The sequence below is a fragment of the Hemiscyllium ocellatum genome, chromosome 25 (assembly GCF_020745735.1).
Source record: "Hemiscyllium ocellatum isolate sHemOce1 chromosome 25, sHemOce1.pat.X.cur, whole genome shotgun sequence".
Taxonomy (NCBI): Eukaryota; Metazoa; Chordata; class Chondrichthyes; order Orectolobiformes; family Hemiscylliidae; genus Hemiscyllium; species Hemiscyllium ocellatum.
This window is the reverse complement of record NC_083425.1, coordinates 5,315,184-5,342,151: the sequence shown is the minus strand read 5'-3', so window position 1 is coordinate 5,342,151 and position 26,968 is coordinate 5,315,184. Positions and strand designations below refer to the sequence as shown.

General features: G+C 41.4%; 1 protein-coding gene across 1 annotated transcript in view; it reads right to left on the bottom strand.

Moving 5' to 3' along the window:
* atad5a (ATPase family AAA domain containing 5a) overlaps positions 1 to 26,968 on the bottom strand; it is a 58,455-nt gene that overhangs the window by 21,298 nt on the left and 10,189 nt on the right. Inside the window, exons 7-14 of the mRNA XM_060844697.1 lie at positions 22,706 to 22,793; positions 16,806 to 16,987; positions 14,814 to 14,971; positions 13,778 to 13,928; positions 9,653 to 10,039; positions 6,216 to 6,312; positions 4,601 to 4,686; positions 3,381 to 3,520 (exon numbers count right to left, since the gene is read on the bottom strand). Of these exons, the coding sequence (XP_060700680.1) occupies positions 3,381 to 3,520; positions 4,601 to 4,686; positions 6,216 to 6,312; positions 9,653 to 10,039; positions 13,778 to 13,928; positions 14,814 to 14,971; positions 16,806 to 16,987; positions 22,706 to 22,793 (1,289 nt within the window). The remainder of the gene's footprint in view (positions 1 to 3,380; positions 3,521 to 4,600; positions 4,687 to 6,215; positions 6,313 to 9,652; positions 10,040 to 13,777; positions 13,929 to 14,813; positions 14,972 to 16,805; positions 16,988 to 22,705; positions 22,794 to 26,968) is intronic.

Genomic DNA, 26,968 nt, shown 5'->3' with positions numbered 1-26,968 from the left:
CCGTTCGGTGTTCCCTGTACCATCACGTCTGGGAATGGGAGTTGGTTGTCCTTTTCTTCCTCTCTAGTGAATCGGATTCCTGTGAGTGTGGCATTGATGATCCAGTGTGAGTTCTCTATTTCTGTGTTTTTAATGATTACAAAGGTGTCATCCACATATCTGACCCAGAGTTTGGGTTGAATTTGCGGTAAGATTGTTTGTTCTAATCTTTGCATTACCGCTTTTGCTAAGAGTCTAGAGACGGGTGTGCCGTTGATTTGTTCATATATTTGGTTGTTGAATGTGAAGCGTGTTGTGAGGCACAGATCCAGTAGTTTGAGTATGCCGTCTTTGTTGATAAGTTCAATGTCCTGTTGTCTGTTCTGTATGTCCAGCAGGTTGGCTATTGTTTCTCTGGCTAGGGTTTTGTCAACAGACGTGAACAGTGCCATTACATCGAATGAGACCATGGTTTCTTCCTTGTCTATGTGTATATTTCTGATGATATCCAATAATTCCTGTGTTGATTGTATAGAGTGTCTGGATCCGCTGATCAGGTGTTTCAGTTTCTGCTGTAGCTCTTTAGCCAGTTTGTGTGATGGTGTTCCTGGTAGTGATACTATTGGTCTGAGTGGGATGTCTGCTTTGTGCACTTTAGGTAGCCCATAGAATCTGGGGGTGTTGTTGCTTTCAGGTTTCATTCTTTGCAGGTCAAACCTGTTTTTTTTGTAGGTTCCTCAGTGTGTTGTTTATCCTATTGGTGAGCTGTGGGGTGGGGTCAAACTCCCTCTTTTGGTAGGTGTTGGTATCTGCAAGTAGTTGTTGCGCTTTTTGGATGTACTCTGCTTTGTCTAGGATGACCGTCATTCTGCCTTTGTCTGCTGGTAGTATGATTATGTTCGTATCGTTTCTTAGTGATTTTAGTGCTTCCCTCTCCTTGGTGTTGAGGTTATGGAGTTTGTCTTTTCCTTGTTATCAGAGGTATGATACTTTGTCTCACTGTTTGTTGTGTCTCTTCTGTCAGTCCATTGTTCCTGAGTGTGCATTCTAGTGCTGCTAGGAAGTCTGCTGTCTTGGCGTCCCTGTGGTTGTAGTTGAGTCCCTTGGCTAGTATTGTTCTTTGTGTTCTTTCCTAGAGGAATGGCACTCATCCACAGATTCAATCAATAAGCACATTGACCTGGACCCAATATACCGACCACTGCAGCGGACAGCTGGAACTGACAACTGGAAGCAGCAGATTCAAACCACTACAAATGCCAGAGGAAAGATCACAGAAGCGCTTCACAGGAGGCTCCCAAGCACTGAGGATGTCACCTAGACAGGGGATGAATCGTCTGCAACTCAAATTCCCAGCTCGGCGAATAGTACATCAGTTAACACAAGACACATTGCCAAATCATACACCTTCTGGTTCACCTTTAAATGCTAAATACTAACACCAATCCCAAGAAACAGCAGTAGCAAAAACACTGAAGAAAATATAAATGCACACCAATTAAAAATAAAATTTCAGGGTTAAATGTATTAAGTTAAATTATATTATTGGATACATTTTTCTGCTGTATCTGAAATTAATCAATTTCTTCTGTGCAGAATTCCAAGTTAATACAGAATTTTTAAAAAATGCCATAACATTAAAGGCTATAGCCCTAGCTAGATGATGTGACTGGTGCAGATTTTGTATAGCTTTGGTGGTATAGATTTGATGGACTAAAAGGCCTCTTCTATACTTCATAATTCCATACAACTTGATTACTAAACACCATGGAATTTTAACATCAAATATCTTACTTTAATAATGGTTAAGTGATGGTGGTGGTGGGAGGTGAGGAGGAGAGGAGGAGCAGCTATAAATACACTCTGTATCTGTAACAGTGAGAAGATAATCAGCCAGAGTGCCAGATGTTGATGGCTACTCTGAAGCCTTCCTACTCACAGGAGAAAATTTATGCAGATATTAAGTAAGATTTAAATGAAGCCACTTTCTGTGCCATAATGAAAGAAACTGGAGATAAACAAAATGAAGCAACTACATCTCAAATGAGCAGGAAACAACAGCTCCATACATCAGACCCAAACTATGAAAGGGACTTTCTCTTTAATAGATTCATCAGAAACTCAAAAGGCAAGGCAAATTAGCTTTCAAAATGAACTGTACACACTTGTATAGTGTTATGACCCCAGCTTATGGTAATGCTAGACAAGTCAGTGAAACCTGGGTTGATAGGTCAGAATTTTCCCATTTGGTTATCATGGTGGTTAGTCATTGCATACATTTCACAACAGTCTGCAGTGTTCTTTTAACAAAAAGCCATTTATGTTTACGATTGACTAGAAACAACATGGTATATATGAGACAATTTGAAAAAGTCCTGTCACTAGCAGTGCAGAAAAAGAGTTTATCCCTTTTTTTCAACAATGACCTTTACGGACTCAACTCCAGTAAATTATCACTTGTATCTTCACTTTAAAATTTCTTACTTAACTGACGAGATCAGAAGCATTTCCTTTTGATGAATTTCTGCTCTTTCATCAACGTGACTCTGTTTGCAACCGTCTCTCTGAGACACAATTATTGTTATTAGATTGCTGAATGGACCTATTTTCACATTTAATGTTGACCTTGCTTTTGTGCACCTCCTGTGCAGATGTAATCTTGTATGCCTCGCTCTGCCTAACCCCAATCAATATGTCCTTGTTTGTTATGACCTTTCTATACTGCTCACAAAATAAAACTTTTTCCTGTACTTGGGTACATGTGATGACAATAAATCAAATCAAAATAAACCCACTGACTCTCAAACTTCCAAGAAAAATATCAGAGCTCTTTCCAGCCACTTTGGGATTACTTTAGACTGCAAAACAACACATCTGCTGACATGGTTCTTTTCTTTGGATCTAAACCTACCTCTAGCGTTGTAATTTGTCTCTTTGAATTGCCAGAGCTCACCCTACTAAAGACTTCTGCAATTACTGCACTGGATAGCTCGTCTAGCCACTTAGCTTAAGTCGCATCATTTCTTGGAAGTGTAGTCCTAACACACTTTCACAAACAGCTTCCAACATCTAAAAATAAAGATCACCTTCATACGCTAAAAATCAATCATAAATCTAACTCGAGTTTAGAACACAAGTTCCTAGATAATAATAATTATAAACTATTACTAAAGTAGCCAGAGAAAACAATAATACTTGCGCTAGCAATTCTCTCATGTGTAGAGGGTGGATGTCCTGATTACCCACTGTCATTTTGTTGCAAACATAATTTTTCTGTGTTCAAGGTTTTCTACTGAGTTGTTAGAAGTAAAGTCAGTTGATCCTTTACCAAACTCTTGGTGCCATAACTTAAGGCATTTAGGGGCAACAAAAGTACCAGGTTGGAGAATAAGAGCACAAACCTTAAAACCTAACTCCTGAGCACAAGCATAAACTGCAGCAGTTTTCCCAACTCCAGCTGGTCCAGTAATTAGCACTGTATTGCATAAAGAATCCTCATCCTCGGAACTCTCCATATTAAAGTCACTGTTGTCCCAAACATCTGAGAAGAGAGGAAGGAAGAACAAAACAGATTAGAGATTAAAGCACACATACTGGGTACGTTAAAACAAACCAAAACACACAGCAACCGAAAAATAGCAAGTGACTATTAAACTCTCAAATTAAAACTGGTGGTACAAAAAATTAAAACACTGCTTAATTGAAAAGCACCCTAAAGTCTTAAGATGTTTCGTTTCTATGACGCTAGTATCTGAAATAGCAAGGGGTGCAGAGGAACCACGGAATTTGACAGGGTAAACAACAAAAGATTCAATAAACACCAAGGTGAATAATGATTCCATAAGTAAGGAACAGAGTGGAATCTATAATGAGCAGAAATTAGGCCATTCAGCCCAATGAGTCAGCTCAGTCATTCAATCATGGCTGATTAGCTTCTCAACCCCATTCTCTCACTTTCTCCCCGTAACCCTTGATCCCCTTGACAATCAAGAACCTATCTCCATCAAAAATATACTGAATGACCTGGCTTCCACAACTTTCTGTGGTGTGAACTGCATAAATGCACCACTCTCTGGCTGAAGAAGTTTCTTTTTATTGCCTTTCTAAAATGTTTTCCCCTTACCCCAAGGCTCTGCCCTCAGGTCTGAGTCTCTCCCACCAATGGAAACATCTTCCCAATATCCACTCTATCCAGGCCATTTCAGTATTCTGTAAGTTTCAATCAGATCCCTCCTCATCCTTCTTAGATCCAGATTCCTCAAAGGTTCCTCATATGTTAACCTTTTCATTCCTGGGACCATTCCAGTGAACCTCCTCTGAACCCACCTCAGGGCCAGTACATTCTTCTGGAAATATGGGGCCCAAAACTGCATACAATACTCCAATACTTCTTTAATACTGAATTTCAAGTTTGGCTCTAAAGTAGCATGCATGCACTTCAATGTAATTATCTATAAATATTGACCGATGCAAAAGTATGAACTAGCTTCTATTAAATGAGGCCCCCATCTCTAGCTCTAGTAATATATAGTGTGCTGGTTCACATCTGAATATTCTGAGACAGCAAAACAAAATCAAGTTCCAACTTTATATTGAAGAACAGAGTTTAAGAATGTCATACCCAACTTCTTGTCTTTTTCAGTCTTTTTCTCCTTCTGTTTTTTCTTTTCTTCCTTATCAGCTCTCTTCTTCCATTCCATTAACCAACTGTTTTATTTCCAAATTGAAAAAACAAATCTGTTAATGCATAGGACTTGATTCTTATTTTATTCAGAACCCTCCCATGTCTAACAAATACCCATATTTAAATTTTGCAAATAAATTAAGTCACTTAAAAGTAGATGAGTATAGACATCTAGCAGAAATATAGTAGACTCAGTGACAATATCTCTGAACATTTGACAGCTTGCTGATGCCTAGCCACAAATGGCTGTCAGTTTCTGAGATACTGAAAACAAGTCCAAGTCCATACGCTGTAGAAAAAAAGGGAAAGGATCAAGAAAGTCTGTGGAGAACCATAAATGGAAATAGCAAATGTGTGCTAATCCAAAATAAAAATTCAACTTTCTTTAGTTTGACATTCTCCATGATTCAAAAGTGAAACTATGACACTTCTAAGGCATCTTCCAGGAGGCATAAGAAGTGTACAACTCCCATTATTCTGTAGTGGGTGAAAGTTGATGATGGGTATTGACCTTGAACTTTTGTTTTGACAACTTCCTAACTTGTGTCAAGGCATTTAGATAGAAACAATGTGTACAACTGTATCCGTGGGAAGGGGTAGAAGAGAGAAGAACTTTCAGTGCCAAAAGTAGAAAAACTGTTTCAACTATAAATATACTGCAGACGTGATATATGGGAATGCGTCACATCATTACTGACCAATAATCAGCATGTATTTTGCTTTTCCACAACCAACAGACAAAATGTTTTTGATGTCCATTCTGGTCAGGTCAATACTGCTACCTGGCAAGGAACCTATTTGCTGGCATCAGAACCAATTTTCAGGACTCTACATTCAACATGCCACACAGCTGTTCAATATGAACCACAATTATGGGCCACCAAAAGCATTCAAAATCCACAATCATCATTCCTCAAATTGGTTTCTGAATCGCACTAATTTGTGGCACGGTGGCACAGTGGTTAGCACTGCTGCCTCACAGCGCCTGTAGACCCGGGTTCAATTCCCGACTCAGGCGACTGACTGTGTGGAGTTTGCACGTTCTCCCTGTGTCTGCGTGGGTTTCCTCCGGGTGCTCCGGTTTCCTCCCACAGTCCAAAGATGTGCGGGTCAGGTGAATTGGCCAAGCTAAATTGCCCGTAGTGTTAGGTAAGGGGTAAATGTAGGGGTATGGGTGGGTTGCGCTTCGGCGGGTCGGTGTGGACTTGTTGGGCCGAAGGGCCTGTTTCCACACTGTAAGTCTAATCTAATCTAATTTGATGACTTGTTCCAGTTGATATTTTCTGAGTCAAAAAGTGTGGTGCTGGAAGAGCATAGCCAGTCAGGCAGCATCCCTGATGAAGAGCTTATACTTGAAATGTTGACACTCCTGCTCCTCAAATGCTGCCTGACTGGTTGTACTTTACCAGCGCAAACACTTTTGACTCTGATCGCCAGCATCTACAGTTCTCACTTTCTCCTGGTATTTTCCGAGACAGACCTAGGGTTTACTACAGAAACTGACCTTAGACTGCACTTATATAAAATTGATTTCAGATTGCTCAGTAAATACCTGCGTAATTTTCTGACAGCATTGAGATTTCCCACAAGTTCACTGGAGTGCTGCGGCTGGTATTGCTCTGTCCATAGCAGATCTTCCTTGACTGGGTCTAAAATCGAAGTTCAGTTAGAATTTCAAATACAGGCTGTTCTGTTATAACGTGCATTTGGTCAGTGCAAAGTCACTGCAACGCAACTAATGAATTGGAGACGCTATTTCTACAGCATGAAATTTTAAAACGTGTATTAGCTGTAACGCAATTATTGTGCCAACACTAGGTGCTGTTCTAAAGCACAATTTTTCAATAACGCGCGGTTGCACAAGAACACAACTATCGCATGAGAGAAGAACTGACTGTAAAAGGTTAAAAGAATTTCAGGATTATTTAATGAAAGGATTGGAAATGCACTGAGATATTACTAGAACGATAACTAAAGAGACAAAGATTGGATGTAGGCTTGCTTGCTGAGCTGGAAGGTTCATTTTCGTCACCGTTTCGTCACCATACTGGGTAACATAATAAGCGAGCCTCCAGTGAAGCACTGGTGTCAGTGATCCTCTTTCTATTTATTCATATATGATGTCACCCAGCATGGTGATGAGACGTCTGAAAATGAACCTTCCAGGTCAGCGAGCAAACTTACATCCAGAACCTCAATCTGAGCTAAATATCTTCTCAAAACTCACCAGACGAAGATTGGTCAACATCTCCATCCTTGGCAAGTAAGCCTTTAGTCATCTAGGCTTGAAGTGGAATAATTCTCTTCCAAAACTGCTCTATATCTCTCTTCTTCTTCCTTAAATTTTTTTATAGTGGGACATGAGAATTGGTAGTTGGCCAGCATTTATTGCCCATTCAGAGTTGCCCTTGAGAAGGTGGTGTGAGTTGGCTTCTTGAACTGCATCACAAACCACACAACACCAGGTTATAGTCCAACAGGTTTATTTGGAAGTACAAGCTTTCGGAGCACCTGACGAAGGAGCAGTACTTCGAAAGCTTGTACTTCCAAATAAACGTGTTGGACTATAATCTGGTGTTACTTTAACTTTGCTCACCCGTCCAACATAAGCACCTACACTTCTTGAACTGCGGCACTCCACGTGTTGCACAATACCCTTTATGAGAGGGAATTCCAGGGTTTTGACCCAGTGACAGGAACATCAAAATATTTACAGCTCAGGATGGTGAGTGGCTTAGAGGGGAACTTGTAGGTGCTTGCCTTTCTATGTACCCGCTGCCCTTGCCCTTCTAGATGGAAATGATATTGGGTTTGGAAAGTGCTGTCTAAGGATTGCTGGTGAAGTTCTGCAGTCTATCTCATGGATTGTACACACTGCTTCTACTGAGTGTTGGTGAGACAGGAAGTGGATGTTTGTGAATGTGGTACCATTCAAGCCAGCTGCTTTGTCCTGGATGGTGTCAAGCTTCTAGAGTGTTGTTGAAGCTGCACCCATCCAGGAAGTGGAGAGTATCCCATCATACTCCTGATTTGTGCCTTGCAGATAATGGACAGACTGTGGGGAGTTAGGAGAAGGTGAGGATTGCAGATGCTGGAGATCAGAGTCAAGAATATGGTGCTAGAAAAGCACAGCAGGTCAGGCAGCATCTGAGGAGCAGGAGTTAGGAGGTGAATTACTCACCACAGTATTTCTAGCCTCTGACCTGCTCTTGTAGCCATAGTGTTTATGTGAGGTGTCCAGCTGAGTTTCTGATCAACGGTAGTGCCAAGGATGCTGATCATTGAATGTTGATCATCTGAATGTCAACTGGCGTTAGTTGGATTGTCTCTTGTTAGAGATGGTCATCACCTGACATTTACAAATGTAATTTGCCACTTGTCAGGCTAAGCCTATACATTGTCCAGATCCAGTTGTATTTGAACATGGACTGCTTCAACATCTGAGAAATCGCAAATGATGTTGAACAATGTACAATTATCAGCGAATATTCCCACCTGATGGAGGGAAAGTTATCAATGAAGCAACTGAAGATGGTTGGACCTAGGACATTAGCCTGAGAAATTCCTGCAGAAATGTTCTGGAGTGGAGATGACTGACCTCCAAAATCACAATTATCTTCCTATGTGCCAAGTATGACTCCACCCAGCAGACAGTTTGCCCTCGATATTCATCGATTCCAGTTCTGCTGAGAGTACTTCATGCCACACTTGGTCAAATGTTGCCTTGATGCAAGGGCTGTCACTCTCACTGCAACACTGGAATTCAGCTCTTTTGTCCATGTTTAAACTAAGGCTGTAATGAGGTCAGGAGCTCTGTGGCCCTGGCAACTCCACCTCTCTGACAAAGTGTTTGGTCTCCAGTTTTGGTTTGCCATTAAGTTTTGTCTGATTACAATGCTATGGAGTGATCTAGAGAGTTTGTTTGTTGGAGGCACTATATAAATACAAATTAAGGGAAGGTAGTAGCTTAGTAGTAATCACACTGGACTAGTAAACCAGAGACCCAGGATAATGCTCTGGACATACAAGTTCAGACCTCACTATGAATTCATTAAATGCCTCATAGCCATCAAGTAATAATTGGCATAGAAACACATATAGTTGTATTGCCCTTTACGGGAGGAAATCTGTTACTCTTCCCAGCTTGGCCTGTAGGCAACTCCAGACCCAGAGCAATGTGGTTGATTTAACTGCCTCTAAAATGGTCTAGCAAGCTACTCAAAGGCAATTAGGGATGGGCAACAAATATTGGGCCAATCACCGATGCCCATATCCATGAACAAATGAAATAAAGTTGTTGCTACATTTTAACATATGTTGAGTATAGTTCTCTCACACATACCAAGCTCACAATTCTGTCAAAGGGGCTGAATGGAAAGAACAACTAGAAAGCCAAATCAACCGTATCACTTTCTCATATTTGCAGCAACCAGGTGAAGGCCAGAAATGACAAGTGTGGGAACAAGTTATCTGCTTCTCATGTCAAGAAGTCCAAAATCAAAGAGGATAAATTTGCCCTTTGCTCTTCTCACAAGAGTACAGGATCCACAGCTAGTTCATTGAGTAAATGCATACCTGGTGGTTTAGCACTACCTGTGAAAGTTATGTACTCAAGAAGAATTACTAACTGGGCAATATTACAGGTTTACCTTGAATTAATACTTTGTGATTTGTCATGCCAATGTTAAAATGTATTGTTCAATGTATGTATTGTTCAGCTCTACCCTCTCCAGAATTCAGCTTTAAAGATTTTAAGTATAGAAATTAGCTCAGTTGCCAGCAGTTTTTAATGTACCTTTTTATTCTGTTTCAGTTATCAAAGGATTTGGAGCTATGATATAAATGAAGCTGATGAATAGAACAGACAAAATCTGAGTGAATGACAAGACAAACTGCGGGGGCTGAAGAGTCTCACTCCTGTTTGTATGTACTTGCAAACACGTGGATTTCACTAAAAATCTAAGGGCCGGTTAAGAAAAAAAAAATTACCATCTGAAGTTGCAGCTTCCTCCACCTTTGGTTGGTCAGTTAGTTCAGGGATTTGTGATACAGCAGGCATATTCTGTGTTTCTGCTGCTCCAGTTTTCAACTCTTGCTGTTTTTGCTTAACAGATCGCCGGAGGCTAGTTTTGGAAAGAGTCACATCATTCAGGGTTTGGGCACGTCTGCTGTTTCTCTTGGTGGATTTCTCACATTGCGCAGACATTACTGGGGTGCATTCATCACTAATGATAATAACTGAGCTCGGATCACCGTCAAGTGTTTTCCTCCTCTTTTGTTTCTGTTCCTGTCTTTCCTTCTTTCTCTTCCTTTTACCCAAAGATTGTTGTGGACCGCTGCACAGAGGTAACACTTGTTGAGGCTTGGTATCTATCTCTATTACAGAAATGTAAAATTTATTAGAAGGTCCTATGAGTTAAAAGAAGAATATGTGCAAAGTTTGCAAAACGGCATAACTAATGACATCATACATCCCACATGAAGCTGCAAACCCAGACCTCCTCACAGACACAAAATGCAGACTGCTTGAAGTGCACTGCCGTTAAAAATGCATAATGGATGGACATCAGGATCACTTTAATTCATCCGATGTTCTGAAAGCAAACCGACTGAAAGGTTTATGTCACAGGTTACAAACAGATCACTAAAGGTAATTAGATGAACGTGAGGACTGCAGAGGCTGGAGATTAGTCAAGCTTAGAGTGGTGTTGGAAATGCACAGCAGATCAGGCAGCATCCAAGGAGCAGGAAAATCGATTTTTCAGGCAGGAGCCCTTCATCAGGAATGAGGCTGGAAGCCTGGGGAGGGGGAGGGGCTAGGGGGAAGGTAGCTGGGAGTGCAATAGGTGGATGGAGGAAGGGGTAAAGGTAATAGGTCAGAGAGGAGGGTGGAGCAAATGTGGGAAGCAAGATTGACCGGTCTTGAGAATGGTGCTGAGCTGGAAGTTTGGAACTGGGGTAGGGGGGCGGGGGGGTGTGGTGATGATGAAACTGGTGAAGTTCACATTGATGCCCTGGGGTAGAAGGGTTCTGAGGCAGATGAGGCGTTCTTGTTCCAGGCGTTGGGTGGTGAGGGAGTAGTGGTGGAGGAAGCCACTCCCTCACCACCCGACACCTGGAACAAGAATGCCTCATGTTCTGCCTCAGAACCCTTCAACCCCAGGGCATCAATGTGGATTTCACCAGTTTCCTCATTTCCCCTCCTCCCACCTTACCCAAGTTCCAAACTTCCAACTCAGCACCATTCTCATGATCTGTCCCATCTGTCAATTTTACTTCCCATCTTTCCGCTCCACCCTCCCATCCGACCTATCACCTTTACCCTTTCCTCCATCCACCTATTGCACTCCCAGCGACCTTTCCCCCAACTCCACCCCCGAGGCTTCCTGCCTCATTCCTGATGAAGGGCTCCTGCCTGAAACATAGATTTTCTTGCTCCTCAGATGCTGCCTGACCTGCTGTTCACTTCCAGCACCACTCTAAGCTTGTCACTAAGGTAATTCATGAGTCAAATGGTTAGTATTTTGTGCATTGTTGCTTTTTCCTGAACTCATCTGTACTTCTTAAACTAACCTATAAGAAACATAAGTCGCAGTAAACAGCATAACAGTTTGCAATGGTCAGTGTAAACGTATAGATTACTCTTAATATTCCCTGTTGATCTGTTTTATGATAAAAGGTGCAGTATGCGTTGTGGATATTATGTTGCAGCGATAAATGTTCCTGGGTCTAATTTGTTCAGAAAAAATTGAAAAGACATGAAAGAAAGAAGGGTGGCAGAATTGGTTAAGGAGAGCATTGCAATTCTGGAGAAAGGGGATGTCTGATAGGGTTCAAGGACAGAATCAATTTGCCTAGTGTAGTCTACAGACCACCAACTCGAGGAAAGGATATAGAGAAACAAACTTGCAGGGAAAATTACAGAGATGACAACATTTTGGAATAGTTATTATGAGACACTTTTTAATTATGCAAATGTAGACTGGGATTCTGGTATGAAAAGAACATCTGGACTCTTAGTGTTCTTGGATTGTATTCAGAATTTTCTACAGCAGGGTGTGTCCAAATAATCTGGAAAAGATACAGTTCTAAGGAAGGGTCACTCGACCCAAAATGTGAACTCTGCCTTCTCCCTACAAATGCTGGCAGACCTGCTGAGCTTTTCCAGCAATTTCTGTTTTGGTTTCAAAAAGGAAAAGTTGTTGGATCTGAGTCTTGGAAATTAGGTGGGCTGAGTAGATAAATGGTCAGTGGGGAGCATTTAGAAGCTACTAAGCATTAGGATGGTGGAGAACGACAATGCTCTATCTAGAGTAAGCAAAAATCAATTGCTGAATAGATTATTTCAATTGGGTAAGATCACAGCTGGGCCAGATAGACTGCAGTGAAAGGTTGACGAGAAAAGTTGTAAATGAGCAACAGGTTATCTAATAAAGAAAAGATAACTCGGCTACAGCCAAGGCATGTTCCCTCAAAAGGGAAATGTACGACACACAAATCCCGAACTTCTAGGATGATAAAGGAGAAAGAAATTAAGATAAAGAAATAACAAAAAGTTTACTTATAACTGGTGTGAGGTAGAAAATAGAATTGAGAACCAAGAGGAATATGGAAGACTCAGAGGGAAGGTGAAAAACATATGAGAGAAGCAAAAAGGAATTACGAGAAAAGATTGGTAGCCACATAAAGGGGAATTTCAATATCTTCCATAGGTATATAAACACTAAAAGAGTAAAAGAAGGAGTAGGAATTAGGAACCAAAAAGGGGATTTACACCTAGTGGCAGAGGTATGGCTGAGGGATTAATTTAATACTGTGTATCTAACTTTAAACAGGCCTTGGTGACAGAGAAGAAAACTCCGTCCCTAGAAGGGTTCAAAATGGATAAGGAAGATATGTTGGATAGACAAAGGTCTTCAAGGTTTGTGAGAAGATTTGTAGCTCGGGTGCTCGTTGTTGTGGTTCTGTTCGCCGAGCTGGGAATTTGTGTTGCAGACGTTTCGTCTCCTGTCCAGGTGACATCCTCGGTGCTTGGGAGCTTTCTGTGAAGTGCTTCTTTGATCTTTCCTCCGGCATTTACTGTGGTTTGTCTCTATCGCTTCCGGTTGTCAATTCCAGCTGTCCGGAACAACCAGAAGTGGCAGAGACAAACCACTATAAATGCCGGAGGAAAGATCACAGAAGCGCTTCACAGGAGGCTCCCAAGCACTGAGGATGTCACCTAGACAAAAGACGAAACATCTGCAACACAAATTCCCAGCTCGGCGAACAGAACCACAACAGATAATAGGCCCTTAAATTTGACAAAGCAGCAGGTCTGAACGTTAAACCCCTATTTCAAAAAGGTTGCAAGGATATGCTCAGCAATTACAAAATGATCAGTTTAATATCAGTTGAGGGGACGCTTATAAAAAATATTTGGGATAGAATTAGGACTGTAAGAGATCACATCTTTTTACGCTTTTGGATCATGGACTAAACTGCCTTAAAAGGGGGGATTTGCCATTTTGGGAAAAACAAACAAAGCTAACTGTGGCACATGAAACAAAGTTACTCTTTTAGAGACAGTGTGCCCAAACCTTGCATGAGTTCAAGACAATTCTACCCAAAGAAAATCTTAAGACTGGATTTTCAATTGACATCAGTTGTTGACAGTTCAAGAGAGCATAACATAGCAAACAAGCCTTTGATTGGTCAGGTAGCATTTGTCATTGCACTGCCTGGAAGTATGGTGGTCAAACAGGTTCAATTGAGGCATTCAAGACGGCAGTGGATGACCGCCTTCTTCAATGGCCACTTCTGTAATTTTGTAAACTTATCTGTTGGCTTACAACCCCAGTTCCATTCATTTTTTCTATCAGAATAGATTTACCACTTGATAGAATGTGGAATGAGCCAAAAAAATCATAACTTAGTAGGAAGGTACCTCTGTTAACCCCAAATCATGTCAGATGTTTGAAAGACATATTTCGTTCTCCATAGTACAGTAGATTAATTTAGCAAGACTAATTGACGATTCTAAACCTAAGAATACGGAATGTTAAAATCCTGAAAACATGCAAAATTATTACCATAGCTAAGGTCAACACTGCCAAAAGATCGGAGATCACTCACCTGCTTTGACAGTCTGTGCAAGATATTCAGTTCGTTTCTGGAGTAATGATTTGAAAAGTTTTCGAACAGGAAACTCTGGATTGGATGACCTAATTTCTTCAAGTAAACACTTCTGGATGTCCTGGGAGAATTCTGTCCTTGAGGTAGATATCTGGAGAAATTTTAAATCCACGTGATTTCTCATACAATGAAAGACAAATTTTCAAAAGGCAACAATCGCCCACAAATTCCTCTTAGACAGCGACCAATTTGTGCAGTGAGCTCCCACAAATCAGCATTGAAATAAATTACCAGACAATTCATTTTGTGATGCTTGTTGAAGGATAAATATTTCCCAGGACCTCAAGAATAATTCCCAACCTCTTCTAGGATGGCAGTGGCTAGCACTGTTGCCTTCCAGCCCTAGGGACCTGGGTTCAATTCCACCCTTGGCGGACTTTGTGAGGACTTTGCATGTTCTCCCTATGTCTGCATGGGTTTCCTCCAGGTGCTTCGGTCTCCTTTCATGATTCAAAGATGTGTAGGTTAGGTGGATTGGCCATGCTAAATTGCCCATAGTGTCCAGGGATATGTAGGCTTGGTGGATAATGCTTGAGAAATACAGTGTTATAGGTTTAGGGTAGGGGAGTCCGGGTGGGATGCTTTTCGGAGGGTCAGTGTGGACTCGAAGGGTTGAATCACACATTATGATTCTATGGGTCTGCAAATAGCACAATGGGACACTTTATGTCTACCAGAGAGCACAGATGGGATCTTAGTTTGGTATTTCAGCAGGAAGTCTTGATCCATGTGCCCATCTGATTCAGAGGTGAGTGTTACATTGAGCCAAGGCTGACAGAAAGACAGCTAACCTACACCAAGGTCTCTGCTAGTAGTACTCTGAACATGTGCTCAGTTGGCTTATCCTCCATCCTTGCGCAAAAGGACTTGGCCTCCAAAATGATGTGGGAGACACTGCAAGCACAATCTCAACTGAACAGTGTAGTAATTAAATATCAATACAATACGTTAGAAATGCACCACAAGGCAAACTAACCCCAGTCCAAGATTCAGTGGTATTGAATGTGTATTTCACTTCAGAGAAATCTCCAAGGGCAAGGGAGTCTTTCAGAATTCTTTCCATTCCTTCATTCATATCCCGGAAGTGGGTTAGAATAGTAGACTTGGGCCAAGCTAGATCCCATAACAATGAAACTAGACAACAAAATCAAAACCATGCACATTAAAGTAATTCTGGCTAATTACAATAAATAAAATTATGACATGATCTCATGATGTGCTAGGTACTACATACCAGGGCAATGTGTTGGAAGAATGCCCAAAAACACTCAAGATAGATTTTACTGTAGGTATATTATTGTATGGGTAAGACTTTCCATACGAACGTTTACTTCCTTCCACCTCAACTAAACATACTGAGCTGATTCAGTGCATGACTTGAAAACTGCAACACAAGTGCATTTACAATAGCACAGCTGGATAGATTTTAGTATACAGGTATATAGAAATGATGTGGAAGGAGATCCGATCTTGAAAGCTGTCATTACCAATGAAAGAAAGTTATCACATTTCAGGATATCTTGGCCATTCTTCCTACTAAGAATTTATTTTAAAAATAAGTTACTAAGAAACAGACTCTCTAACACAACAGCTCTGTACTGTGATGACAATTAATAGCAAGTTGAAACATTTAGCTAAATAACTTCAAGCAACGGGAACATGTTAAGAGTTCTCCCTACCTAAACAGCATTCAAACAAATCATCCTTTTATGGTCTGCATGAAGTTTTTCTTCCCCAAGTGATGGCATCATGACAAATTGGAATGGCAGGCATATTGATCAACCCGTGGCCATGAAAGATTTAAGAGCTGACTCAATTTCAGGGCTATTTTGGAACAGTAAAATCAAAATGGCAGAAATATTTTGTTGAAGGAGAAGGTGAGAGTGTTTACAAACATACAAGGTTGACAAGCAGGAAAATATTAGTTAGTTCATCAATTTGTCTCTCAAATTTTGATAGATAGGCCACTCAATTATGCAAACGTTAGAGTGCTGGAGATGTATCTAAAGATGCATTTGCAAGAAAATGAGGATGTTAATGTAGAAGTAAACCATTTGCTCCTCATGTTTGTTCCACTGCTATTCATGGTTGATCTGCATCTTAACTGTTAAGCTTGTTTTGTCTCTCTACTCTTTTGAGAGCCTTTACGAGCATTACAGCATTTTTATTCTTTGTCAAACAAATACAAGCCATGATCATTAACCTCACCGATGGATTATCATTAATTATTTGTACATGTCACCTTACTGTGGAATAAAGCAACATGGAATCCAATCAATTATGTCTCCATCATTGTTAACTCAAAATCCATCTTGAGTAAGATGAGGAGACAGATGTTTAGAAAGAGAACTCCATTCTGTGGGGCAGAAGCAAAATGCTGGAAATCTGTACTAAATGCAAGAAATTCTCAGCATGTCAGGTAACATTTTAAAAGAAAAACAGAATTAATATTTCATGGCTTTCTCCAAACCCATTTTAGGTTTTTATTTTAGAGTGTGGGCCTGGAAGACTTGAAGCACAGTCAACCAGTGATGGGGTGAAGACACAGAGGCAGGTTGGCAAGTGGACACTAGAGGTCAAAGATAGAAGGACAGCAAGTTCTGAAGAACTATAAGAGATTTAAAAAGTCAAAAAATAAACAAATAGCGAGAATCTTAAATTGACCAATGGCTTTCTCTCAGGGGATTGTCTGGCTTAGAAGGGTGGAGGGCGCTGGGTGATGGTGTCAAGGTTGGAGGTTGGTTGATGCTACATGCAGGCGACAGTATATGGTAAAGAATTGTTTTTGATTGGAAGCCGCTCTTTTTCAGTCGCTTCTTATATGCTTGTAAATTTACATCAGGTGAAAGAAGGTTTAGAATCTTAAAAACAATCAAAATTAAAAATGCAAATTAAGAAACACCATCCCCAGATCTGCTTTGAGAACACACTGCCACACAACTCTACTTCTCAAACTTAAAAATCTCACCTTGACTTTTTTGCTGAACATGAACGACAGTTTGGAAAGCAGTGCTTGCAGCAGAGTAGACCTCCATCACTGCTGCTGTCTTTGCTATGTGTTTTTTCAATTTATCTGGTAATCCACTCATCAGAAACTGACGCTTAGCTTTAAACTCTTCTGTGCCCTGAGAATTTTCGGAGCCATTATAACTTTGTAAAACAAACAAAAAGTTGTATTAGATTTCTTGATGACATTTCCAACATAAATTCTCTCTCACCTTTTCAGCATGCAAGAATTGTTTATGTATAAAAGCAGCCACCTAACGGAACAGGATGAATTCTGGTGTCTTTGCCATGTTGGTGAAACGTTTCTCAGGTAGAAACATATTACAATGATTGTTAGTATTTATATAATAATTATAGTAATCAGTGAAGGAACTACAAATATAGGAGTAGGTCATCCAGCCCATTGAGTATGCTGCACCAATCAATTGGATAATGTCTTAACTATCTATCTATCTACACTACCATGAAATACTTAACATCCTGGCCGAACAAAATTCTCACTGTTTAAATATTTAACTGACCCCTTGCCTCAGTAGATGGAGGCCAGAAAGTGAGTAGAAGTAATGTCATTGCACTGGTAATCCATAGGCACAGGCTAATGTGTTGGGAAAATGTGTTCAAATCACACCACGTCAGCCGGTGGAATTTACATTCGATTAAAAAAAAACTGAAATTATAAAGATTGAATGACAACCAAAATGAAATCAAAGTTGAGGTACTTCAGTTATTTGGAGACCCGAGAAATTGGAATAGCTGTCTCAGGAGAGAGAAGGTTGAGGGGCCAGTTAAAAGAAGTATAAATGGAGATTATAATAGAGTAGATGGAGAGCAACTGTTTACATTGGATGGTAACTTGTAAAAGGGAAGTAAACACCTGAAAAGAACCTCAGACCGTTGCCTATTGTAAATTACCTTTCGTTGTTGTGGTTCTGTTTGCCGAGCTGGGAATTTGTGGTGCAGACGTTTCGCCCCCTGCCTAGGAGACATCCTCAGTGCTTGGGAGCCTCCTGTGAAGCGCTTCTGTGACGTTTCCTCCGGCATTTATAGCGGTTTGTCTCTGCCGCTTCCGGTTGTCAGTTCCAGCTGTCTGTTGCAGTGGTCGGTATATTGGGTCCAGGTTAATGTGCTTATTGATTGAATCTGTGGATAAGTGCCATGCCTCTAGGAATTCCCTGGCTGTTCTGTTTGGCTTGTCCTATAATAGTAGTGATGTCCCAGTCAAACTCATGTTGCTTGTCATCTGCATGTGTGGCTACTAAGGATAGCTGGTCGTGTCGTTTCGTGGCTAGTTGGTGTTCATGGGTACGGATCGTTGGTGTTTTCCTGTTTGTCCTATGTAGTGTTTTGTGCAGTCCTTGCATGGGATTTTGTACACTACATTGGCTTTGCTCATGCTGGGTATCGGGTCCTTCGTCCCGGTGAGTTGTTGCCCGAGAGTGGCTGTTGTTTGTGTACTGTTATGAGTCCTAATGGTCGCAGTAGTCTGGCTGTCAGTTCGGAAATGCTCTTGATGTATGGTAGTGTGGCTAGTCCTTTGGGTTGCGGCATGTCCTCGTTCCGTTGTCTTTCCCTTAGGTATCTGTTGATGAAATTGCCCGGGTATCCATTTTTGGCGAATACATTGTAAAGGTATTCTTCTTTCTCTTTTTGCAGTTCTGGTGTACTGCAGTGTGTTGTGGCTCTTTTGAACAGTATCTTGATGCAACTTCTTTTGTTTGTGTTGGGGTGGTTGCTTTTGCAGTTCAGGACTTGGTCTGTGTGTGCGTGGCTTTCCTGTATATCTTTGTGGTGAATTCTCCGTTCAGTGTTCTCTGTACCATCACGTCTAGGAATGGGAGTTGGTTGTCCTTTTCTTCCTCTCCAGTGAATCGGATTCCTGTGAGTGTGGCGTTGATGATGCGGTGTGTTCTCTATTTGTGTTTTTAATGATTACAAAGGGGTCATCCACATATCTGACCCAGAGTTTGGGTTGATTTTGCGGTAAGACTGTTTGTTCTAATCTTTGCATTACCACTTCTGCTCGGAGTCCAGAGATGGGTGAGTCCATGGGTGTGCCATTGATTTGTTCATATATTTGGTTGTTGAATGTGAAGTGTGTTGTGAGGCACAGGTCCAGTAGTTTGAGTATGCCGTCTTTGTTGATAGGTTCAATGTCCAGCAGATTGGCATTTGTTTCTCTGGCTAGGGTTTTGTCGATACAGGTGAACAGTGCCTTTACATCGAATGAGACCATGGTTTCTTCCTTGTCTATGTGTATATTTCTGATGATGTCCAAGAATTCCTGTGTGGACTGTATAGAGTGTCTGGATCCGTTGATCAGGTGTTTCAGTTTCTGCTGTTGTTCTTTAGCCAGTTTGTGTGATGGTGTCCCTGGTAGTGATACTATGGGTCTGAGTGGGATGTCTGGTTTATGCACTTTAGGTAGTCCATAGAATCTGGGGGTGTTGTTGCTTTCAGGTTTCATTCTTTGTAGGTCAAACCTGGTTATTTGTCTGTTTTTTTGTAGGTTCCTCAGTGTGTTGTTTATCCTGTTGGTGAGCTGTGGGGTTGGGTCAAACTCCCTCTTTTGGTAGGTGTTGGTATTTGCAAGTAGTTGTTGCGCTTTTTGAATGTACTCTGCTTTGTCTAGGATGACCGTCATTCTGCCTTTGTCTGCTGGTAGTATGATTATGTTCTTATGGTTTTAACCAAATATATGAACAAATCAACGGCACACCCATGGGCTCACCCATCTCTGGACTCATAGCAGAAGCGGTAATGCAAAGATTAGAACAAACAGTCTTACTGCAAATTCAACCCAACCTCTGGGTCAGATATAGATGACACCTTTGTAATCATTAAAAACACAGGAATAGAGAACACACACCGGATCATCACAGCCACACTCACAGGAATCCGATTCACTAGAGAGGAAGAAAAGGACAACCAACTCCCATTCCTAGACGTGATGGTACAGAGAACACCGAACTGAGAATTCACCACAAAGATATACAGGAAAGCCACGCACACACAGACCAAGTCTTGAACTACGAAAGCAACCACTCCAACATACACAAACGAAGTTGCATCAAGACACTATTCAAAAGGACAACAACACACTCAGTACACCAGAACTGCAAAAAGAGGAAGAAGGACACCTATACATTGTATTCACCAAAAACGGATACTCTCGCAATTTCATCAACAGATGCCTAAGGGAAAGACAATGGAACGAAGACATGCCGCAACCCAAAGGACTAGCCACACTACCATACATCAAGAGCATTTCCGAACTGACAGCCAGACTACTGCGACCACTAGGACTCATAACAGCACACAAACCAACAGCCACTCTCAGACAACAGCTCACCAGAACGAAGGACCCGATACCCAGCATGAGCAAAACCAATGTAGGTGTACAAAATCCCATGCAAGGACTGCACAAAACAATACACAGGACAAACAGGAAAACATCAACAATCCGTATCCATGAACATCAACTAGCCACAAAACAACATGACCAGCTATCCTCAGCCACACACACAGATGACAAGCAACATGAGTTTGACTGGGACAACACTACTATTATAGGACAAGCCAAACAGAGAACAGCCAGGGAATTCCTAGAGGCATGGCACTCATCCACAGATTCGATCAACAAACACATCAACCTGGACCCAATATACTCACCAGCAAAGGACAGCTGGAACTGACAACCGAAAGCGGCAGAGACAAACCACTATAAATGCCGGAGGAAACATCACAGAAGCGCTTCACAGGAGGCTCCCAAGCACTGAGGATGTCACCTAGACAGGAGACGAAACGTCTGCAACACAAATTCCCAGCTTGACGAACAGAACCACAACAACGAGCACCTGAGCTACAAATCTTTTCACAAACTTTGATTACCTTTCATGTCTGTGCCAGCTCACCTATTCCATTCCCTGCCTTCCTCAGGAAAGCAGCATTGTCACATTCCAAATGACCTTCAAGTGCCTTCTGAATGCTTTGATTCAATCTGCCGCATCTTGACTGTGCGTTACAAACTTAAACCAATAGTTGTAAGAAAAAGGTTGTCCTCACATCACTTCTGCTTCTTTCACTGACGACTTCAAATGTGTACTCTTTCTTTCTCAATATCCTGAGTGTGAGCATTTTCTCCCAATTTACACTGCCCACAACTCCCATGAGTTTTTTTTTATTCAGTCACAGAATGAGGGCATCGCTGGCTGGGCTAACATTTACTGTTCATCTCTAATTGCCCAAAGGGCAGTTAAGCGTCAATCAAATTGCTGTGGGTCTGGAGTTACACGTAGACTACACCAAATTAGGATGGCAGTTTCCTTCAGTGAAGGACTTGAATGAACCAGATGGATTTTTCCGACAATCGACAATGCAGTCTTAGACTTAGACTTACAGTGTGGAAACAGGCCCTTCGGCCCAACAAGTCCACACCGACCCGCCGAAGCGCAACCCACCCATACCCCTACATTTATCCCTTACCTAACACTACGTGCAATTTAGCTTGGCCAATTCACCTGACCCGCACATCTTTGGACTGTGGGAGGAAACCGGAGCACCCGGAGGAAACCCACGCAGACACGGGGAGAACGTGCAAACTCCACACAGTCAGTCGCCTGAGTCGGGAATTGAACCCGGGTCTACAGGCGCTGTGAGGCAGCAGTGCTAACCACTGTGCCACCGTGGTCATCATTGGACTATCAATTCCAGATTTGTATAGAATTCAAATTCACCATCTGCTGTGGCAGGGTTTGAACTTGTGTCCCCAGAACACTAGCTCAGTTTCTGGATTAACAGCCCAGTGATAATACCACTTGGCCATCGCTTCCATATATTGAGCATTTTTATCAGATCTCTTTTCGACCTTTAATTTTCCAAAGAAAACAAGCCAAATTTCTCAATCCATCTTCAATAAACAAAATGCTCATCTCTGAACCCACTCTCATAAACCTCTTCTGCACTCTGTCACATCCTTCCTCAAGTGAAGTGCCCAGAACTTGATGCAATACTTCAGCACAGGCTGAAATAATTTAACATAAAAGGTCAGCAATAACCTACTTGCTCTCGAACTAATGCACCCATTAAGAAAGCATAGGATATTGTATGCTCAACCTGTCCTTTCATTTCTTATGCACATATGCACCCAGTGCCCTCTGCTCCTGCAACCTTCCCCTTCAGAGTTACATACTTAATTTTAAATTTTCTTTTAGTATTAAGGGAAAAGTCAACAGTTGAATTCATCAACAGTAAGGAGGTTATGAGTTAGCTGTAATCAACTTAAATTAGGCACAGCTGGAGTACTGTGTACAGTTCTGGTCACCATGCTATAGGATGTTGGCTGGGCTGAAGCGATTCAGCTATGAAGAGAAGCTAGATAGGTTGTTTTCCTTAAAGCAGAAAAGGCTGAGGGGGTTACGTGATTGAGGTGCGAAAAGTTTCAAGGCATATAGAGTAGATTGGGAGAAATGTTTCCCATGAATGGAGGGTTATAAATAGACCTTTTAGGCAAGGAGCAGGAGGTTTAGAGGGGATTTGTGGAAAATCCTTTTCACCCAGAAGATTGTTGGTGTTTGGAATTCACTCCCTGAAAGGATAGTAGAGTGAAGAACTCAAGAAGTTTAAGAACTGTTTTGATGAACACTTGACATGCCAAATATACAAGGCTACAGGTCAAGCACTGGAAAATGGAATTACAATACATGAACTTTAGATGACTGGTGCAGACCTGACTGTCTCCTCCTATGCTGTAAAACTCCACGACTCTAACTCTTCTAGAAAGTTGGCATTGGCACAAAGGGTTGAATGGTCATTGTGTTTTTTAATTCGCTGAAAAGGAATATATACTGCTAATAGTATACTTACGTGCTATCGTCGACAATGGTGATTGGTCCCAATGGTGCATGTTTGACTGCTTTTTTACCACAAAATATGGAAGCAACCTTGAGTTCAGCTAAACCAAAACAAAATTAAAACAACATTCCTGTATAATAAAAGTAATTGCATGCATTGAGAAAATGCTGTTTGTAGAATGGCTTGATTGTAATGCACAGGTGCAATGGGAGCAAACAATTCACAACATTCACCTCTCAAGGTTAGTTAGGAATGGACAGTCGTAATCTCCTTTGAATGGCACTCACATTCCATACAAGAATAAAAATAAGACTTGTTCTATTTACTGATAGCTATACTGCCATATTTAATTTGAAGGACTTCCACTCATATGGGAAGAGCAAAATAGGAAAGTATATTAGAAGTGAGGAAATAAGCCTAACTGGACGCAGTGCAGTATAGATAGCAGGTTTGAGAAGAGTTTAAAACTTTGCATTACAAAATCACGAACAAAGAACAAGAGTAGACCAATCAGCCCTTTTAGTCTGCTGTCATTCAATAAGATCATGGCTGATTTGATGTTAACCCCAACTTTTCATTCCTGCATATCTCCAACAAAGTTGGGCCCTTTGACAATCAAGAGCCTATCGACCTCTGCTTTAAAAATATATAAAGATTCCATATCCGTTGCCTTTTAAGGAAGGATATTCCAAGGACACTCAAACTTCAGAGAAATTTTTCTTTCTTACATTAGTCTTAAGTGGGTGGATCTCTATTTTTTAACTATAATCCCTATTCAGAGATTCTCTCACAACAGGAAACATCCTTTCCACTTAAACGGGGTCAAACTCCATGAGAATTTTATGTTTTAGTTAAGTTTCCCGTGACTCTTCCAAACTTCAGAGTACAGGCTGAGCCATCTAGCCTTTCCTTATAACGCAATTCCCTCATTACATTTATTAGTCTTCTAGACCTTCTCTAAACTGTTTCCAATACACTAACATCCTTCTGTTAAGTGTGGTGAACAGAATTGTATGTAGTACTCCAGGCGCAGTCTCACCAATGTCCTGTACAGTATAACTGATACATAACCTTCCTGCTATTGCATTCAATTCCCCTTCCAATAATCTATAACATTCTATTTGCTTGTCTTACATGCACATTAACCTCGGTGACTCATGCACTAGACATTCAAAATTCTCTGCATCTCAAAAATCTGCAATCCCTCACCAATTAGATAATACGTTTTGTTTTTATTCTTTCTGCGAATGTGGATAGCTTTGCACTTTACCATGGTATATACCACTTGCTAGATTTTATCCCACTCACTTAACTTATCCAAATACCTTTGTAAGGGGATCATAGGCTGCTCTCTGAGAGAGAGAGAGAGAGATCACTGGTGCAGAGTTTAACCTGAGGTTCACCACACCTCAAGTGACGGGAGAGCTTCAGGTGGGACCTTCATGGTAACCTCAGCTGGTGCAGGAATTGAATGTGTGTTTTTGGCATCACTCTGTATTGCAAAGCAACCATCCAGCCAAATGAGCTAACTGACCTCCAATCTCTTTGTAGGCTCTTTTTTGTCTTCTTCACAATTCACTTTCCTATATTTGCATCATCAGCAAACTTAGTTGCCCATTTATTTTGTTTGCTTCCAGTTAGTCAGCTACTCTTCAATCCATGCCAATATTACCACCAAGACCACAAACTTTTATTTTACTTAATAATCTTTGATATAGCACCTTATCAAGTACCTTCTGGAAGTAAAACATCCACCGGTTCCCTTTTCTTCAACAACACAAATTACTTCCTCAAAGAACTCCAATAAACTCATTAAATATGATTTATCTTTGAAAAAAAACCATATTAGCTCTGCCTGATTGCCTTGAACTCATCCATGCTGCCTGTTATAATGTCTTTCATATAGGTTCTAATATTTTGCTGCTGTTCGAATTAACTTAACTGGCCTGTCGTTTCCTGGTTTCTGCCTCCTCCCTTTTTTTTTGAATAAAGTCAAATTAGCTATTTTCAATCTGAAGGAAACTTTTCTGAAGCAAATGCGTTTGGAAAATTAAAACCAAGACATCGACTATCTGATTAGCTACTTCTTTTAAGATCCTAGAATGAAAGACATCAGATTCTAGTGACTTGCAGTTCTTGCACTGATTTCTGAATAGTTATTTAAAGACTCTAATTGAATCTTATGGCATTGTTGCATTTTAAATAAGCATGGCTGGTTAACTTCAAAGCTTTCAAACAAAGTACTACAGAAAACAAATTCACAAAGAACAATAGGGAACATTCCTAGTTTTTATGTTAATAAAATATTGGGATTTATTTCATAAAGGTCAATTAGGGCCCAGTCTGTGCTACCAGTAAATAATAAACAAAGGCTTAAGAGCATGCTACAAGAATACAACTTACTTGAAAGCTTTGGATAATGTTACAAATGACCTGCCCAAAGGTCAGGTTTTCTATAATCATTCTAAAACACCATCGGCTATTAACAAACTCTACACAATAAAGTCTCTTCAGTGCGGAGTCTGTTTATTTTTTGTAAAGTATGCCAATTTCTTAATGTAAACAACTTTGGATTTTTACATGCTTTTGTCACATCCAAAGCTACTCTATTGTTCTCCTGCCTGGTTTCCCATCCAGTTCAGATCCTTCAAAACTCTACTGCCTGTACTTGATTTCTACTGCATTCATTAGTCACTACAGCAGGTCAGACAGCATCAGAGGAGCAGGAGAATTGATGTTTCGGGCATAAGCCCTTCATCGGGAATTTTGAGAGAGATTACACAATCATACAGGCCCTTCAGCCCAAATATCCACACTGACCCTCAACAGTAACCCACCCAACCCAATCCCTTACCCTAATTGTCCTATATTTACTCCTGACTAATATATAAAACCTACACATCCCTAAACGCTATGGGCAATTTAGCATGGCCAATTCACCTAACCTGCACATTTTTGGATTGTGGGAGGAAACTGGGGCACCTGGAGAAAACCCATGCAGACACATGGAGAATGTGCAAAATCCACACAGATAGATGCCAGGGGCTGGAATTCAGCTTGAGTTCCTGCAGCTGTGAGGCAACAGTGCTAACCACTGAACCACCCAATGAAGAGGAGGGTGGGACTGAGGGGAAGGTAGCTGGGAAGGCAATAAGTCGATGGAGGTGGGGGATGATGGTGATAGGTTGGAGGGGAGAGTGGAGTGAATAGGTGAGAAGGAAGATAAGACAGGTAGGACAATTCAAGACGGCAGTGCCAAGTTGGTGGGTTGAATCTGGGATGAGGTGGGGGAAGTGGGGAAGATGAGGAAACTGGTGAAATCGATGTTGATGCCATGTGGTTGGAAGGTCCCATAGCGGAAGATGAGGTGTTCTTCCTCCAGGTATCAGGTGGCTTGGATTTGGTGGAGGAGGCGGGCCAGGACTTGCACGTCCTTGGCGGAGTGGGACAGGGAGTTGAAGTGGTCGACCCACACTGCAATGGGGTGTTTGGTGTATGTGTCCCAGAGATGTTCCCTGATGTCCTGTCTCCCCAATGTAGAGAAGAACACATCAACAGCAATGGATACATGAAATGAGGTGGTTGGATGTGCAGGAAAATCCCTGCTGAATGTGGAAGGATCCATTGGGGGCTTGGACAGAGGTGAGGAGGGACATGTGGGAGCAGGTTTTACACCTCATGCGGCAGTAAAGGAAGGTGCTGGAAGTGGAGGGTGGGTTGGTGGGTGTGTGGACGTAACAATCTGATTGGGGTGGGGTTGGGAAATATATCTCTGGTGATGAGGTCTGATTATAGGTGGCAGATTGTATGTGTAGGTGGGTATGGGGGTGGTGTTTGCGAGGAGTTGTAGTCCAGGTAGTTGTGGGAGTTGGTTGGTTTGAAGTAGATGTCCATGTTGAGTTAGTCACCAGAAATGGAGATGAGAGTCTAGGAAGATGGTCCAGAGATGGTCCAGCTGAACTTGAGGTCAGGGTGGAAGGTGTTCGTGAAGTTGATGAACTGTTTAACCTCCTCGTGGGAGGTGGCACTGAGATAATCATCAGTGTAGAAGAGGAAGAGGTGGGGAATGGTACCAGTGTAACTGCGGAAGATGGACTATTCCACATATCCGACAAAGAGGCAGGCATAGCTGGGGCCAATGTGGGTGCCCATGGCTGCCCCTTTGATCTGAAGCAAGTGGGAGGATTCGAAGGAGAAGTTGTTTTGAGGACAACACTCCTGGACTTAAGAGTCACGGTGTCACTCTTTTCAATTTTTTAAAAACTCCTTCATTCT